Genomic DNA, 18192 nt, shown 5'->3' on the forward strand with positions numbered 1-18192 from the left:
TACTGTCATATCTATTCTGTCTTATCTATTATACTGTCATATCTATTCTGTCTTATCTATTCTACTCTCATTATCTATTCTGTCTTATCTATTCTACTGTCATATCTATTCTGTCTTATCTATTCTACTGTCATTATCTATTCTACTGTCATTATCTATTCTGTCTTATCTATTCTACTCTCATTATCTATTCTACTGTCTTATCTATTCTACTGTCATTATCTATTCTGTCTTATCTATTCTACTCTCATTATTTATTCTACTGTCATATCTATTCTGTCTTATCTATTCTACTGTCATTATCTATTATGTCTTATCTATTCTACTCTCATTATCTATTCTGTCTTATCTATTCTACTGTCATATCTATTCTGTCTTATCTATTCTACTGTCATTATCTATTCTACTGTCATTATCTATTATGTCTTATCTATTCTACTGTCATTATCTATTATGTCTTATCTATTCTACTGTCATTATCTATTATGTCTTATCTATTCTACTGTCTTATCTATTCTACTGTCATATCTATTCTGTCTTATCTATTCTACTGTCATTATCTATTATGTCTTATCTATTCTACTCTCATTATCTATTCTGTCTTATCTATTCTACTGTCATATCTATTCTGTCTTATCTATTCTACTGTCATTATCTATTCTACTGTCATTATCTATTATGTCTTATCTATTCTACTGTCATTATCTATTATGTCTTATCTATTCTACTCTCATTATCTATTCTGTCTTATCTATTCTACTCTCATTATCTATTCTGTCTTATCTATTCTACTCTCATTATCTATTCTGTCTTATCTATTCTACTCTCATTATCTATTCTGTCTTATCTATTCTACTGTCATATCTATTCTGTCTTATCTATTCTACTGTCATTATCTATTCTACTGTCATTATCTATTATGTCTTATCTATTCTACTGTCATTATCTATTATGTCTTATCTATTCTACTGTCATTATCTATTATGTCTTATCTATTCTGTCTTATCTATTCTACTGTCATTATCTATTATGTCTTATCTATTCTACTCTCATTATCTATTCTGTCTTATCTATTCTACTGTCATATCTATTCTGTCTTATCTATTCTACTGTCATTATCTATTATGTCTTATCTATTCTACTGTCTTATCTATTCTACTGGCATCTTATCTATTCTGTCTTATCTATTCTACTGGCATCTTATCTATTCTACTCTCATTATCTATTCTACTGTCATATCTATTCTGTCTTATCTATTCTACTGTCATTATCTATTATGTCTTATCTATTCTACTCTCATTATCTATTCTGTCTTATCTATTCTACTGTCATATATATTCTACTGTCTTATCTATTCTACTGTCATTATCTATTATGTCTTATCTATTCTACTGTCTTATCTATTCTACTGGCATCTTATCTATTCTGTCTTATCTATTCTACTGGCATCTTATCTATTCTACTGTCATTATCTATTCTGTCTTATCTATTCTACTCTCATTATCTATTCTGTCTTATCTATTCTGTCTTATCTATTATACTGTCATTATCTATTATGTCTTATCTATTCTACTGTCATTATCTATTATGTCTTATCTATACTACTGTCATTATCTATTATGTCTTATCTATTCTACTGTCTTATCATCTATTCTACTGTCATTATCTATTCTACTGTCATCTTATCTATTCTACTGTCATCTTATCTATTCTACTGTCTTATCTATTCTACTGTCATATCTATTCTGTGTTATCTATTCTACTGTCATCTTATCTATTCTACTGTCATTATCTATTCTGTCTTATCTATTCTACTGTCATATCTATTCTGTCTTATCTATTCTACTGTCATTATCTATTCTACTGTCATCTTATCTATTCTACTGTCATCTTATCTATTCTACTGTCATATTATCTATTCTACTGTCATGATCTATTCTACTGTCATGATCTATTATACTGTCATTATCTATTCTGTCTTATCTATTCTACTGTCATCTTATCTATTCTACTGGCATCTTATCTATTCTGTCTTATCTATTCTACTGTCATCTTATCTATTCTGTCTTATCTATTCTACTGTCATCTTATCTATTCTACTGTCATATCTATTCTACTGTCATATCTATTCTACTGACATTATCTATTCTGTCTTATCTATTCTGTCTTATCTATTCTACTGTCATGATCTATTCTGTCTTATCTATTCTACTGTCATGATCTATTCTGTCTTATCTATTCTACTGTCTTATCTATTCTACTGTTATTATCTATTCTGTCATATCTATTCTACTGTCATATCTATTCTGTCTTATCTATTCTACTGTCTTATCTACTCTACTGTTATTATCTATTCTGTCATATCTATTCTACTGTCATCTATTCTACTGTCATTATCTATTTTGCTGTATGTGTATTTGTTGAGGGAGCAGCAGCACTTGCATTTCCAAGAAATATTTCCACTCTGGGACAATAATGTTAATCTTATCTTAGCTCTGGTTATTTATCTTAGCTCTGGTTATTTATCTTAGCTGTGGTTATTTTATCTTAGCTCTGGATATTTTATCTTAGCTCTGGTTATTTTATCTTAGCTGTGGTTATTTTATCTTAGCTCTGGTTATTTTATCTTAGCTCTGGTTATTTTATCTTAGCTCTGGTTATTTTATTTTGGCTCTGGGTATTTTATCTTAGTTTTTCTAATCACTCTGTCGCGTCGTCCTCAGGTGCGGTGAACCTTCCTTCTGTTGCCGTGGGGATACTGGTGGGCGGGGTCATCATGAAGAGAATGGGTCTCTCTCTTAAGGCCATCCCTCGTTTCTCTGTCGTCATGCTGTGCATCTCTGTTCTCCTCCTCATCCCCCTCTTCTTCATGGGCTGTCCCACACAGAGGGTGAAAGAGGTCAACTATGAATTCCAAGGGTGAGTCAGTGTTGGGGGTGTAATCTGCATTTTTGCAAAACGGTTAAATCTTAGGAGAGCCATGTCCTGGTTGATTGGGGTCGGTGTGCTGAGGGGGATGTTGTTGATGTGTCTGTAGTCTGTAGTTTGTCAGCTAACTGTATCTGGGGATGTTGTGTTACTGTCTGTAGTTTGTCAGCTAACTGTATCTGGGGATGTTGTGTTACTGTCTGTAGTTTGTCAGCTAACTGTATCTGGGGATGTTGTGTTACTGTCTGTAGTTTGTCAGCTAACCGTATCTGGGGATGTTGTGTTACTGTCTGTAGTTTGTCAGCTAACCGTATCTGGGGATGTTGTGTTGCTGTCTGTAGTTTGTCAGCTAACCGTATCTGGGGATGTTGTGTTGCTGTCTGTAGTTTGTCAGCTAACCGTATCTGGGGATGTTGTGTTACTGTCTGTAGTTTGTCAGCTAACCGTATCTGGGGATGTTGTGTTACTGTCTGTAGTTTGTCAGCTAACCGTATCTGGGGATGTTGTGTTACTGTCTGTAGTTTGTCAGCTAACCGTATCTGGGGATGTTGTGTTACTGTCTGTAGTTTGTCAGCTAACCGTATCTGGGGATGTTGTGTTACTGTCTGTAGTTTGTCAGCTAACCGTATCTGGGGATGTTGTGTTACTGTCTGTAGTTTGTCAGCTAACCGTATCTGGGGATGTTGTGTTGCTGTCTGTAGTTTGTCAGCTAACCGTATCTGGGGATGTTGTGTTACTGTCTGTAGTTTGTCAGCTAACTGTATCTGGGGATGTTGTGTTGCTGTCTGTAGTTTGTCAGCTAACCGTATCTGGGGATGTTGTGTTACTGTCTGTAGTTTGTCAGCTAACCGTATCTGGGGATGTTGTGTTACTGTCTGTAGTTTGTCAGCTAACCGTATCTGGGGATGTTGTGTTACTGTCTGTAGTTTGTCAGCTAACCGTATCTGGGGATGTTGTGTTACTGTCTGTAGTTTGTCAGCTAACCGTATCTGGGGATGTTGTGTTACTGTCTGTAGTTTGTCAGCTAACCGTATCTGGGGATGTTGTGTTACTGTCTGTAGTTTGTCAGCTAACCATATCTGGGGATGTTGTGTTACTGTCTGTAGTTTGTCAGCTAACCGTATCTGGGGATGTTGTGTTACTGTCTGTAGTTTGTCAGCTAACCGTATCTGGGGATGTTGTGTTACTGTCTGTAGTTTGTCAGCTAACCGTATCTGGGGATGTTGTGTTGCTGTCTGTAGTTTGTCAGCTAACTGTATCTGGGGATGTTGTGTTACTGTCTGTAGTTTGTCAGCTAACCGTATCTGGGGATGTTGTGTTACTGTCTGTAGTTTGTCAGCTAACCGTATCTGGGGATGTTGTGTTACTGTCTGTAGTTTGTTAGCTAACCGTATCTGGGGATGTTGTGTTACTGTCTGTAGTTTGTCAGCTAACCGTATCTGGGGATGTTGTGTTACTGTCTGTAGTTTGTCAGCTAACCGTATCTGGGGATGTTGTGTTACTGTCTGTAGTTTGTCAGCTAACCGTATCTGGGGATGTTGTGTTACTGTCTGTAGTTTGTCAGCTAACTGTATCTGGGGATGTTGTGTTACTGTCTGTAGTTTGTCAGCTAACCGTATCTGGGGATGTTGTGTTACTGTCTGTAGTTTGTCAGCTAACCGTATCTGGGGATGTTGTGTTACTGTCTGTAGTTTGTCAGCTAACTGTATCTGGGGATGTTGTGTTACTGTCTGTAGTTTGTCAGCTAACCGTATCTGGGGATGTTGTGTTACTGTCTGTAGTTTGTCAGCTAACCGTATCTGGGGATGTTGTGTTACTGTCTGTAGTTTGTCAGCTAACTGTATCTGGGGATGTTGTGTTACTGTCTGTAGTTTGTCAGCTAACCGTATCTGGGGATGTTGTGTTACTGTCTGTAGTTTGTCAGCTAACCGTATCTGGGGATGTTGTGTTACTGTCTGTAGTTTGTCAGCTAACTGTATCTGGGGATGTTGTGTTACTGTCTGTAGTTTGTCAGCTAACCGTATCTGGGGATGTTGTGTTACTGTCTGTAGTTTGTCAGCTAACCGTATCTGGGGATGTTGTGTTACTGTCTGTAGTTTGTCAGCGGTTGTTTTTTAATGACATGGGAGTTATTGGGAAGCCATGAGGACTGGAGTTTAAGGTTCTTCAAACAGTCTTGCCCAAAGCCAAACGCCATGGAGTTATCACCTATCACTACAGACGCAAAAACAGAGATGTACAGTCTGCAGCGGTTTAATTCGTAGGATAAATAATGTGCCTGGTGAAACACAAGTTCATCCGTTACATAATGATGAGGTCATAATAGGGAGAATAACAAACGTACAGTACCTTTTTTCAGACAGTACCAACAGCCTGAAAAATAGTCAAGCAACTTCATGGGATAAGACCTAGCATTTTTGTGAAGATTAAGACAAAAGTATTGTTTGGCGCTGTGCCACTGGTGAGCCCAAAACAACTAGAATGTTGTTACTGCAGTACAATAGCAAACAGAGGCTAATGAACAACGTGTAACATAAACAGGAGCCCTGGTCTTCATCCCATAACCTCAAATCTCTGTCGTCTTCTGTTATGTGGTTTTTCGGCACTGAGCTCTACTGATGAACTTACCTCCACCCAAACGTCTATCGTGATCCCAAAACCCTGAAGTAAACATGAATGCCCTTTTCACACTACTGAGCTGAGCTGAGCCTAGTAGAGTGGAGTTGTGCTGAGCTGAGCCTAGTAGAGTGGAGTTGTACTGAGCTGAGCCTAGTAGAGTGGAGTTGTGCTGAGCCTAGTAGAGTGGAGTTGTACTGAGCTGAGCCTAGTAGAGTGGAGTTGTACTGAGCTGAGCCTAGTAGAGTGGAGTTGTACTGAGCTGAGCCTAGTAGAGTGGAGTTGTACTGAGCTGAGCCTAGTAGAGTGGAGTTGTACTGAGCTGAGCCTAGTAGAGTGGAGTTGTACTGAGCTGAGCTGAGCCTAGTAGAGTGGAGTTGTACTGAGCTGAGCTGAGCCTAGCAGAGTGGAGTTGTACTGAGCTGAGCCTAGTAGAGTGGAGTTGTGCTGAGCTGAGCCTAGTAGAGTGGAGTTGTACTGAGCTGAGCTGAGCCTAGTAGAGTGGAGTTGTAATGAGCTGAGCTGAGCCTAGCAGAGTGGAGTTGTACTGAGCTGAGCTGAGCCTAGTAGAGTGGAGTTGTGCTGAGCTGAGCCTAGTAGAGTGGAGTTGTACTAAGCTGAGCCTAGCAGAGTGGAGTTGTGCTGAGCCTAGTAGAGTGGAGTTGTGCTGAGCTGAGCCTAGTAGAGTGGAGTTGTACTGAGCTGAGCCTAGTAGAGTGGAGTTGTACTGAGCTGAGCTGAGCCTAGTAGAGTGGAGTTGTACTGAGCTGAGCTGAGCCTAGTAGAGTGGAGTTGTACTGAGCTGAGCCTAGTAGAGTGGAGTTGTACTGAGCTGAGCCTAGTAGAGTGGAGTTGTGCTGAGCCTAGTAGAGTGGAGTTGTGCTGAGCTGAGCCTAGCAGAGTGGAGTTGTACTGAGCTGAGCCTAGTAGAGTGGAGTTGTACTGAGCTGAGCTGAGCCTAGTAGAGTGGAGTTGTACTGAGCTGAGCCTAGTAGAGTGGAGTTGTACTGAGCTGAGCTTAAGGGAGTGGAGTTGTGCTGAGCCTAGAAGAGTGGAGTTGTGCTGAGCCTAGTAGAGTGGAGTTGTACTGAGCTGACCTGAGCCTAGTAGAGTGGAGTTGTACTAAGCTGAGCCTAGTAGAGTGGAGTTGTACTGAGCTGAGCCTAGTAGAGTGGAGTTGTACTGAGCTGAGCCTAGCAGAGTGGACTTGTACTGAGCTGAGCTGTGCCTAGTAGAGTGGAGTTGTACTGAGCTGAGCCTAGTAGAGTGGAGTTGTACTGAGCTGAGCCTAGTAGAGTGGAGTTGTACTGAGCTGAGCCTAGTAGAGTGGAGTTGTACTGAGCTGAGCCTAGTAGAGTGGAGTTGTACTGAGCTGAGCCTAGCAGAGTGGAGTTGTACTGAGCTGAGCCTAGTAGAGTGGAGTTGTGCTGAGCTGAGCCTAGTAGAGTGGAGTTGTACTGAGCTGAGCCTAGTAGAGTGGAGTTGTACTGAGCTGAGCTGAGCCTAGCAGAGTGGAGTTGTACTGAGCTGAGCTGAGCCTAGTAGAGTGGAGTTGTGCTGAGCTGAGCCTAGTAGAGTGGAGTTGTGCTGAGCTGAGCCTAGTAGAGTGGAGTTGTACTAAGCTGAGCCTAGCAGAGTGGAGTTGTACTGAGCTGAGCCTAGTAGAGTGGAGTTGTGCTGAGCTGAGCTGAGCCTAGTAGAATGGAGTTGAACTGAGCTGAGCTGAGCCTAGTAGAGTGGAGTTGTACTGAGCTGAGCCTAGTAGAGTGGAGTTGTACTGAGCTGAGCCTAGTAGAGTGGAGTTGTGCTGAGCCTAGTAGAGTGGAGTTGTGCTGAGCTGAGCCTAGCAGAGTGGAGTTGTACTGAGCTGAGCCTAGTAGAGTGGAGTTGTACTGAGCTGAGCTGAGCCTAGTAGAGTGGAGTTGTACTGAGCTGAGCCTAGTAGAGTGGAGTTGTACTGAGCTGAGCCTAGTAGAGTGGAGTTGTGCTGAGCCTAGTAGAGTGGAGTTGTGCTGAGCCTAGTAGAGTGGAGTTGTACTGAGCTGACCTGAGCCTAGTAGAGTGGAGTTGTACTAAGCTGAGCCTAGTAGAGTGGAGTTGTACTGAGCTGAGCCTAGTAGAGTGGAGTTGTACTGAGCTGAGCCTAGAAGAGTGGACTTGTACTGAGCTGAGCTGTGCCTAGTAGAGTGGAGTTGTACTGAGCTGAGCCTAGTAGAGTGGAGTTGTACTGAGCTGAGCCTAGTAGAGTGGAGTTGTACTGAGCTGAGCCTAGTAGAGTGGAGTTGTACTGAGCTGAGCCTAGTAGAGTGGAGTTGTACTGAGCTGAGCCTAGCAGAGTGGAGTTGTACTGAGCTGAGCCTAGCAGAGTGGACTTGTACTGAGCTGAGCTGTGCCTAGTAGAGTGGAGTTGTACTAAGCTGAGCCTAGTAGAGTGGAGTTGTGCTGAGCTGAGCCTAGTAGAGTGGAGTTGTACTGAGCTGAGCCTAGCAGAGTGGAGTTGTACTAAGCTGAGCCTAGTAGAGTGGAGTTGTACTGAGCTGAGCCTAGTAGAGTGGAGTTGTACTGAGCTGAGCCTAGTAGAGTGGAGTTGTACTGAGCTGAGCCTAGCAGAGTGGAGTTGTACTGAGCTGAGCCTAGCAGAGTGGAGTTGTACTGAGCTGAGCCTAGCAGAGTGGAGTTGTACTGAGCTGAGCTGAGCCTAGTAGAGTGGAGTTGTATTGAGCTGAGCCTAGTAGAGTGGAGTTGTACTGAGCTGAGCTGAGCCTAGTAGAGTGGAGTTGTACTGAGCTGAGCCTAGTAGAGTGGAGTTGTACTGAGCTGAGCCTAGTAGAGTGGAGTTGTACTGAGCTGAGCTGAGCCTAGCAGAGTGGAGTTGTACTGAGCTGAGCTGAGCCTAGCAGAGTGGAGTTGTACTGAGCTGAGCTGAGCCTAGTAGAGTGGAGTTGTACTGAGCTGAGCCTAGTAGAGTGGAGTTGTACTGAGCTGAGCTGAGCCTAGTAGAGTGGAGTTGTACTGAGCTGAGCTGAGCCTAGTAGAGTGGAGTTGTACTGAGCTGAGCTGAGCCTAGCAGAGTGGATTTGTACTGAGCTGAGCTGAGCCTAGCAGAGTGGATTTGTACTGAGCTTGTTATGAATTCACCATAGCTGCTAAACCCTGCTAGAAAGGACAGTGTGAAAAGACAATATCCGAGCAATCACAATACATTTCGGGCAAAATAGTGTAAAAAATTGTATAACTCTATTGTGATACCAACATCATTCTTGAAACATCTCTCATCATCTTCTCTCTTCTCATCAGGTCTCTGGCCAATTGTTATTCCAACTGCTCCTGCCCAGCTAACGCCTTCAACCCAGTGTGTGGATCTGACGACATCGAGTACCTGTCACCCTGCCATGCAGGCTGCAAAGAGTACACCAAAGACCCCAACAACAGATTCAGGGTTCTGGTGCGTTCTGGGAAGTTAGGAATGCAGTAGCGAATGGTATAATTGAACAAAGAGTAAAACCAAATCTGTTATAGGTCAATAGGGCAGCCAGGCAGACCTAGTACTACAGTCTCTACCTACAGTACAGCTACAGCTACACAATATGGATGATTCACAATCAATGGGCCAGTCCCATCCATCTGTAATTTTTTTACATGTTACCTTTATTTAACTAGGCAAGTCAGTTAAGAACAAATTCTTATTTTCAATGACGGCCTACCAGGGAACAGTGGGTTAACTGCCTTGTTCAGGGGCAGAACGACAGATTTGTACCTTGTCAGCTCGGGGGATTCAATCTTGCAACCTCTCGGTTACTAGTCCAACGCTCTAACCACTAGGCTACCTGCCGCCCCTCCACTCTAACCACTAGGCTACCTGCCGCCCCTCCACTCTAACCACTAGGCTACCTGCCGCCCCTCCACTCTAACCACTAGGCTACCTGCCGCCCCTCCACTCTAACCACTAGGCTAATCAGAGGGTAATCAGCTCTGGGACACAGGGGAAGTGTTTTAAGTGTCAATCAGTAAGTCATCCATTAACAGGATGACTGTTTAGCAGGCTAATAGAGTTGTAGTCATATTGACATAGTTAAAATGGTTAACCCCCCCATGCATGGCCATTATGTTAAAGACTGGCGTAAATGAGATAGACTTCAATCAATTCCGACCAAGCGGTAACACTAGCTCATGTTGTAAATACTAATTGAGGAAAGTATACAGGACGTTCAAGTCAATATTTTTATCAATCATTCACCATTTTGCCATTGTCTGTCCATTTTCTTTTATAATGTATTACATGTATAGTCTATCTTTTATATAATGATACCGGTGTCTTCTTCGTTCTCCTGCTTTAGGAGTACACAGACTGTATCTGTACAGCTCACAGCCAGGGTAGCGGTGGGGGTACTGCTCGCCCCGGCCCCTGCCCCAACCAATGTCCTCACTTCCTGCTTCCTGTCATGTTCCTCATCTCTCTGGCCGCGATGATCGCCTCCCTAACACACAACCCCATCTATATGATGGTCCTCAGGTAACCTCTCTCTCTAACCACTAGGTTCATATAGACCATCATCTATATGATGGTCCTCAGGTAACCTCTCTCTCTCTAACACACAGCCCCATCTATATGATGGTCCTCAGGTAACCTCTCTCTCTCTAACACACAACCCCATCTATATGATGGTCCTCAGGTAACCTCTCTCTCTCTAACACACAGCCCCATCTATATGATGGTCCTCAGGTAACCTCTCTCTCTCTAACACACAGCCCCATCTATATGATGGTCCTCAGGTAACCTCTCTCTCTCTCTAACACACAGCCCCATCTATATGATGGTCCTCAGGTAACCTCTCTCTCTCTAACACACAGCCCCATCTATATGATGGTCCTCAGGTAACCTCTCTCTCTAACACACAGCCCCATCTATATGATGGTCCTCAGGTAACCTCTCTCTCTCTAACACACAGCCCCATCTATATGATGGTCCTCAGGTAACCTCTCTAACACACTACCCCATCTATATGATGGTCCTCAGGTAACCTCTCTCTCCCTAACACACAGCCCCATCTATATGATGGTCCTCAGGTAACCTCTCTTTCTCTCCAACACACAGCCCCATCTATATGATGGTCCTCAGGTTTATTTTTTATATTTTTTATTTCACTTTAAATTAACCAGGTAGGCTAGTTGAGAACAAGTTCTCATTTACAACTGCGACCTGGCCAAGATAAAGCAAAGCAGTGTGAGAAAAACAACACAAAGTTACACATGGGATAAACAAACGTACAGTCAATAACACATTAGAAAAATCTATATACAGTGAGTGCAAATGTTGTAAGATTAGGGAGGTAAGGCAATAAATAGGCCATAGTGACGAAATAATTACACTGGAGTGATAGATGTGCAGAAGATGATGTGCAAGTAGAGATACTGGGGTGCAAAGGAGCAAAAAAAATTATAATATGGGGATGAGGTAGTTGGGTTGGCTATTTACAGATGGGCTATGTACAGGTGCAATGATCGGTAAGCTGCTCTGACAGCTGATGCTTAAAGTTAGTGAGGGGGATATGAGTCTCCAGCTTCAGTGATTCAGGTAACCTCTCTCTCTAACACACAGCCCCGTCTATATGATGGACCTCAGATAAAAAAAACATATACAAGTGCATTTGGAAAGTTTTCAGACCCCTTGACTTGATCCACATTTTGTTACGTTACAGCCTTATTCTAGAATGTATTAAATGTTTAAAAAAGTCATCAATCTACATCACAATACCCCATAATGACATCACAATACCCCATAATGACATCACAATACCCCATAATGACAAAGCGAAAACAGGTTTTTAGAATTTTTGCACATTTATTAAAAAATTTAAAAACTGAAAAACCTTATTTATTTAAGTATTCAGACCCTTTGCTATGAGACTCAAAATTTAGCTCATGTGCATCTTGTTTACATTGATTAAACTTGAGAAGTATATACAACTTCATTGGAGTCCAACTGTGGTAAATTCAATTGATTGGACATGATTTGGAAAGGCACACACCTGTCTATATAAGGTCCCACAGTTGACAGTGCATGTCAGAGCAACAACCAAGCCATGAGGTTAAAGGAATTGTCCGTAGAGCTCCGAGACAGGATTGTGTCGAGGCACAGATCTGGGGATGGGTACCAAAAAATGTCTGCAGCATTGAAGGTCCCCAAGAACACAGTGGCCTCGACAAAAGGTTTGGAACCCCCAAGACTATTCCTAGAGTTGGCCATTCGGCCAAACTCAGCATTTGGGGGAGAAGGGCCTTGGTCAGGGAGGTGAACAGAAACCCGATGGTCACTCTGACAGATCTCCAGAGTTTGTCTGTGGAGATGGGAGAACCTTCCAGAAAGACAACCATCTCTGCAGCCCTCCACCAATCAGGCCTTTATGGTACAGTGGCCAGATGGAAGCCACTCCTCAGTAAATGGCATATGACAGCCCACTTGGAGTTTGCCAAAAGGCACCTAAAGACTCTCAGACCATGAGAAACAGGTTTCTCTGGTCTGATGAACCGAGATTGAACTCTTTGGCCTGAATGCCAAGCGTCACGTCTGGAGGAAACCTGGCACCATCCCTACGGTGAAGCATGGTGGTGGCAGCATCATGCTGTGGGGATGTTTTTAGGCCACAGGGACTTCAGCTCAAGGGAAAGATGAACAGAGCAAAGTCCTTGATGAAAACCTACTCCAGAGTGCTCAGAACTTCACCTTCCAACAGGACAACAACCTTAAGCACACAGCCAAGACAAAGCAGGAGTGGCTTCAGGAAAATTCTCTGAATGTCCTTAAGTGGCCCAGCCAGAGGCCGGACTTGAACCCAATCGAAACATCTCTGGAGAGACCTGAAAATAGCTGTGCAGCGACGCTCCCCATCCAACCTGACAGAGCTTGAGAGGATCTGCAGAGAAGAATGAGAGAAACTCCCCAAATACAGGTGTGCCAAGCTTGTAGTGTCATACCCAAGAAGACTGGAGGCTGTAATCACTGCCAAAGGTCTTCAACAAAGTACTGAATAATGGGTCTGAATAAATATGATATTTCCTTTTTATATATATAATTTGGAGATTTCTAAAACCTGTTTTTGCTTCGTCATTATTGTGTAGATTGATGAGAGGAAAAAACGATTTAATTCATTTTAAAATAAGGCTGTATAACGTAACAAAATGTGGAAAAAGTCAAGGAATCTAAATACTTTCAAAGTGCACTGGTATATAGTTTAATGTAATTAAATTTGATTTGGAATACTTCTGATGAGTCCATAGAGAGCAGGCCTATTCAGTACGATGTTGTAAATAAACTGTTCCTTCGCTTGAATTGTTTCAGAACTGTTCCCCACGAAGAGAAATCCTTTGCCATAGGAGTCCAGTTTCTGCTCTTGAGAGTGCTTGGTAAGTTTCTTCATAAAGACAGATGTTGTTAAATACAACACACAATTGAATATAATGATATACATCAATGTAGTGTTAGAGTGCCCTCTAGTGGACGACGACTGATTTGAATCGTACTGAGAATCCCGTATCTTTCTGCTGCGAAAGTGTTTTAAATAAGAGTTGTGATTGATGTCTGATCCTCTCCTTTCTCTACGAACAAAAGGTCAATGTTGACAGTTGTTATAGCAGCCTGGTTACCAGCACCTGTTCAGCTTGGCCATCCACAGCTCCTGTATATAGTATTATTATATACACTGAACACAAATATAACTGCAACATGCAACAATTTCTAAGATTGTACTGAGTTACAGTCCATATAAGAAAATCAGTCAATTGAAATAAATTCATTAGGTCCTAATCTATGGATTTCACATGACTGGGAATACAGATATGCATCTGTTGGTCACAGATACCTTTTAAAACAGGTAGGGGTGTGGATCAGAAAACCACTATGTTCCTCCTGCAGTAACACATCTCCTTCACATAGAGTTGATCAGGCTGTTGATTGTGGCCTGTGGAATGTTGTTCCAGTCCTCTTCAATGGCTGTGTGAAGTTACTGGATATTGGTGGGAACTGGAACACGCTGTCGTACACGTCGATCCAGAGCATCCCAAACATGCTCAATGAGTGAACATGTCTGGTGAGTGTGCAGGCCATGGAAGAACTGGGACATTTTAAGCTTCCAGGAACTGTGTACAGATTCCTTACGACATGGGGCCGTGCATTATCATGCTGAAACATGAGGTGATGGCGGCGGATGAAGGACAGGACAATGGGCCTCAGGATCTCGTCACGGTATCTCTGTGCATCCAAATTGCCATCGATAAATTGTAATTGGGTTCGTTGTTCGTAGCTTATCAAATCACATTGTATTGGTCACGTACACATATTTAGCAGATGTTATTGCGGGTGTAGTGAAATGCTTGTGTTCCTAGCTCCATCAGTGCAGTAGTATCTAACTAAATGCTTGTGTTCCTAGCTCCAACAGTGCAGTAGTATCTAACTAAATGCTTGTGTTCCTAGCTCCAACAGTGCAGTAGTATCTAACTAAATGCTTGTGTTCCTAGCTCCAACAGTGCAGTAGTATCTAACTAAATGCTTGTGTTCCTAGCTCCAACAGTGCAGTAGTATCTAACTAAATGCTTGTGTTCCTAGCTCCAACAGCCTGTTGTTCATAATTGTACATGGTTCATATTAAGATCTTGCTACTTAAAGGGGTATAATTGAGTTGTACTGAATATGTTGTAGCAAGTCCCTTTTTACTGGCCTTTTACTGGCCTTTTACTGGCCTTTTACTGGCCTTTTACTGGCCTTTTACTGGCTTTTTACTGGCTTTTTACTGGCCTTTTACTGGCTTTTTACTGGCTTTTTACTGGCCTTTTACTGGCTTTTTACTGGCCTTTTACTGGCCTTTTACTGGCTTTTTACTGGCCTTTTACTGGCCTTTTACTGGCCTTTTACTGGCTTTTTACTGGCTTTTTACTGGCTTTTTACTGGCCTTTTACTGGCCTTTTACTGGCCCATAATCTCACCACCACCATGTGGCACTGTTCACAACGTTGTCATCAGCAAACCGCTCGGCAACACGACACCTGGTTACACGTGGTCTGTGGTTGTGAGGCCGGTTGGATGTACTGCCAAATTCTCTAAAAGGACGTTGGAGGAGGCGGCTTATGGTAGAGAAATTAACATTCAATTATCTGGCAACAGCTCTGGTGGACATCCTTGCAGTCAGCATGCCAATTGCACCCTCCCTCAATACTGGAGACATCTGTGGCCTTTTAAAGTGGCCTTTTATTGTCCCAAGCACAAGGTGCACCTGTGTAATGATCATGCTGTTTAATCAGCTTCTTGATATGCCACACCTGTCAGATGGATGGATTATCTTGGCAAAGGAGAAATGCTCACTAACAGGGATGTTAACAAATGTGTGCACAAACTTTGAGAGAAATAATATTTTTGTGCGTCTGGAAATCTTCTGGGATCTTTTATATTTTTATATTTCAGCTCATAAAACATGGGATCAACACTACACATGTTGCGTTTTTATATTTTTGTTCAGTTTATATTCTCTAATCCTGTGCTTTTCTATTCTAGCCTGGTTACCGGCCCCAGCCTTGTTCGGCATGACCATCGACAGCTCCTGTATCTGGTGGAAACGTATCTGTGGCAACCGGCTGGGCTGTGGTTACTATGACAATAACATCCTGAGAAACAGGTAAGGAAAAAGGTCTCGTACTACTATTGGTATGCCTCGTTTATACAAGTGATAATGATTGATGGACTGTATTGGTGGACTGTATTGGTGGACTGTATTGGTGGACTGTATTGATGGACTGTATTGGTGGACTGTATTGGTGGACTGTATTGGTGGACTGTATTGGTGGACTGTATTGGTGGACTGTATTGATGGACTCAATTGGTGGACTCTATTGGTGGACTGTATTGGTGGACTGTATTGATGACCTGTATCGATGGACTGTATTAATGGACTGTATTGATTTGCTGGTTGATTCAGTGAATGATTGATGTATCTCTGCAGGTACCTGGGTCTGCAGGTGGGCTTCAAGATGATGGGGATCTTCCTGCTGGGGCTGGTTGGATGGAAGGTCCAGAGGACCAGGGAGTACAACCTGGGGAAACGGCCTGACGGACCACTGTGATCTGGGATACGTCTGACCTCCAGAGGACCAGGGAGTACAACCTGGAAAAACGGCCTGACGGACCACTGTGATCTGGGATACGTCTGACTGCCTGGCTCCTTAACTCCTTCCTCGCTTTCCCGTCTCACACGATAGAGACTGGCCACCGAGGACCACTTTTACACCTCCCTGCCATCGCACCGCGCAATCCAATCCACCACCTTACTACAATCTAACCTGTCTCACAGGAGAGAAGAGACTCACCTGCCTCTGAGGTACACTGTGCCTTTCAACTTGTCTGCTAATGCAGGGTCTGCTAATGCAGGGTCTGCTAATACAGGGTCTGCTAATACAGGGTCTGAATACAACAGAGGGACTATTATGACTCAACTCTGAGCAGCCAGCCCTATTCCTATATAAGCGTCTCACAACCTCCCCAAAGTGGGCTTAGCTGGTTATCTTAATGTATTTTTCCCACTGTGCTTTTCAACGGAGTGTACTGTGCTGTATACTAGTATATCAACTGTATACTAGTATATCAACTGTATACTAGTATATCAACTGTATACTAGTATATCAACTGTATACTAGTATATCAACTGTATACTAGTATATCAACTGTATACTAGTATATCAACTGTATACTAGTATATCAACTGTATACTTGTATATCAACTGTATACTAGTATATCAACTGTATACTTGTATATCAACTGTATACTTGTATATCAACTGTATACTAGTATATCAACTGTATACTAGTATATCAACTGTATACTAGTATATCAACTGTATACTTGTATATCAACTGTATACTAGTATATCAACTGTATACTTGCTGTTAACCCAGGGATGTTGTCCATTCAGGTTTCAAGCTAACTTAATATCTATATTAGTTATAGATGTTTGTCTCTTACGCAGAGGCATTTCGTGAGCATTTATATAGAGTTTTATACAAAGAATGGTAACTTTATAATCATATGATAAACATATGACATCCGCTTTAATCACAATAATATGCTATGCATCACATATCAATGATACTGTTTAAATAACTGTTCTCTTGTTGAAATTGATTTATAATTCAATATTATGCTAAGTTTAGATTATCTTCACTTATGTGCCTTATATGCAACACCAAATGAATGTGATTTATGTAAATAATAAATTGTTTGTTTTATATTGTACAATTGTTACTACATTGTGGTGGAAAAGTTAAGAGAGTGTGGGGAGATCTCTCTCTCTCTCTGTATGTTTGTCTCTCCCTCTCTCTCTCTCTGTGTGTTTGTCTCTCTCTCTGTGTGTGTTTGTCTATCTGTGAGTGTTTGTCTCTCTCTCTCTGTGTGTTTGTCTCTCTCTCTCTCTGTGTGTGTTTGTCTATCTCTCTCTCTCTCTGTGTGTTTGTCTCTCTCTCTCTCTGTGTGTTTGTCTCTCTCTCTCTCTCTCTCTGTGTTTGTCTCTCTCTCTCTCTCTCTGTGTGTTTGTCTCTCTCTCTCTCTGTGTGTTTGTCTATCTGTGAGTGTTTGTCTCTCTCTCTCTGTGTGTTTGTCTCTCTCTCTCTCTGTGTGTGTTTGTCTCTCTCTCTCTCTCTCTCTCTGTGTGTTTGTCTCTCTCTCTCTCTCTCTGTGTGTTTGTCTCTCTCTCTCTGTGTGTTTGTCTCTCTCTCTCTCTCTCTGTGTGTTTGTCTCTCTCTCTCTCTGTGTGTTTCTCTCTCTCTCTCTGTGTGTGTTTGTCTATCTCTCTCTCTCTCTCTGTGTGTTTGTCTATCTCTCTCTCTCTCTGTGTGTTTGTCTCTCTCTCTCTCTCTCTCTCTCTCTGTGTTTCTCTCTCTATCTCTCTCTCTGTGTGTTTGTCTCTCTCTCTCTCTGTGTGTTTGTCTATCTGTGAGTGTTTGTCTCTCTCTCTCTGTGTGTTTGTCTCTCTCTCTCTCTGTGTGTGTTTGTCTCTCTCTCTCTCTCTCTGTGTGTTTGTCTCTCTCTCTCTCTGTGTGTTTGTCTCTCTCTCTCTCTGTGTGTGTTTGTCTATCTCTCTCTCTCTGTGTGTGTTTGTCTCTCTCTCTCTCTCTGTGTGTGTTTGTCTCTCTCTCTCTCTCTCTGTGTGTGTTTGTCTCTCTCTCTCTCTGTGTGTTTGTCTATCTGTGTATACAGGACATCATGAGAGTAAATACAGTTAGAGAAAGGGATAGAAACACAGTAGGCTTAATGGAATGAATAATGGAACATGTCGCGCACAATAGGACCACGAAAGGTTTTCCTCATTCCCCGTTTCGCATGACGTCATGCGTCAGTGGCAGAAAGGAGGGGGCGGCAGACAGAGAGCGAAGGGGGAGGAGAAACCGCGCAGGCGCAGATCGGCATTTAAAAAATAAAAAAAACCCTAACAGCAGCGTCCACAGTGCAGCAGCGCTCACTGAGGGAGAGGAAGAGAGAGCAGGTTGAACGGATTAAAGGCTTCGGATTCAGTGTCACATCCCAACATCATCAGCACCACAAACCAGGACCACTGGGAAAGAGCATTTAATTAACCGACTCGTTTAGAAATTCACCACCCCCTTAAAAC

General features: G+C 42.3%; 1 protein-coding gene across 1 annotated transcript in view; it reads left to right on the forward strand.

The window, feature by feature from the left end:
- slco2a1 (solute carrier organic anion transporter family, member 2A1) overlaps window positions 1-15654 on the forward strand; it is a gene marked incomplete at its 5' end in the record, with an annotated part of 60104 nt that extends 44450 nt beyond the window's left edge. Inside the window, 6 exons of the mRNA XM_039000705.1 lie at window positions 2724-2889; window positions 8803-8989; window positions 9882-10057; window positions 12884-12948; window positions 15089-15209; window positions 15534-15654. Of these exons, the coding sequence (XP_038856633.1) occupies window positions 2724-2889; window positions 8803-8989; window positions 9882-10057; window positions 12884-12948; window positions 15089-15209; window positions 15534-15654 (836 nt within the window). The remainder of the gene's footprint in view (window positions 1-2723; window positions 2890-8802; window positions 8990-9881; window positions 10058-12883; window positions 12949-15088; window positions 15210-15533) is intronic.
- Window positions 15655-18192: the final 2538 nt, after the last annotated feature.

This window comes from Salvelinus namaycush, chromosome 9 (genome assembly GCF_016432855.1).
Source record: "Salvelinus namaycush isolate Seneca chromosome 9, SaNama_1.0, whole genome shotgun sequence".
Lineage (NCBI taxonomy): Eukaryota > Metazoa > Chordata > Actinopteri > Salmoniformes > Salmonidae > Salvelinus > Salvelinus namaycush.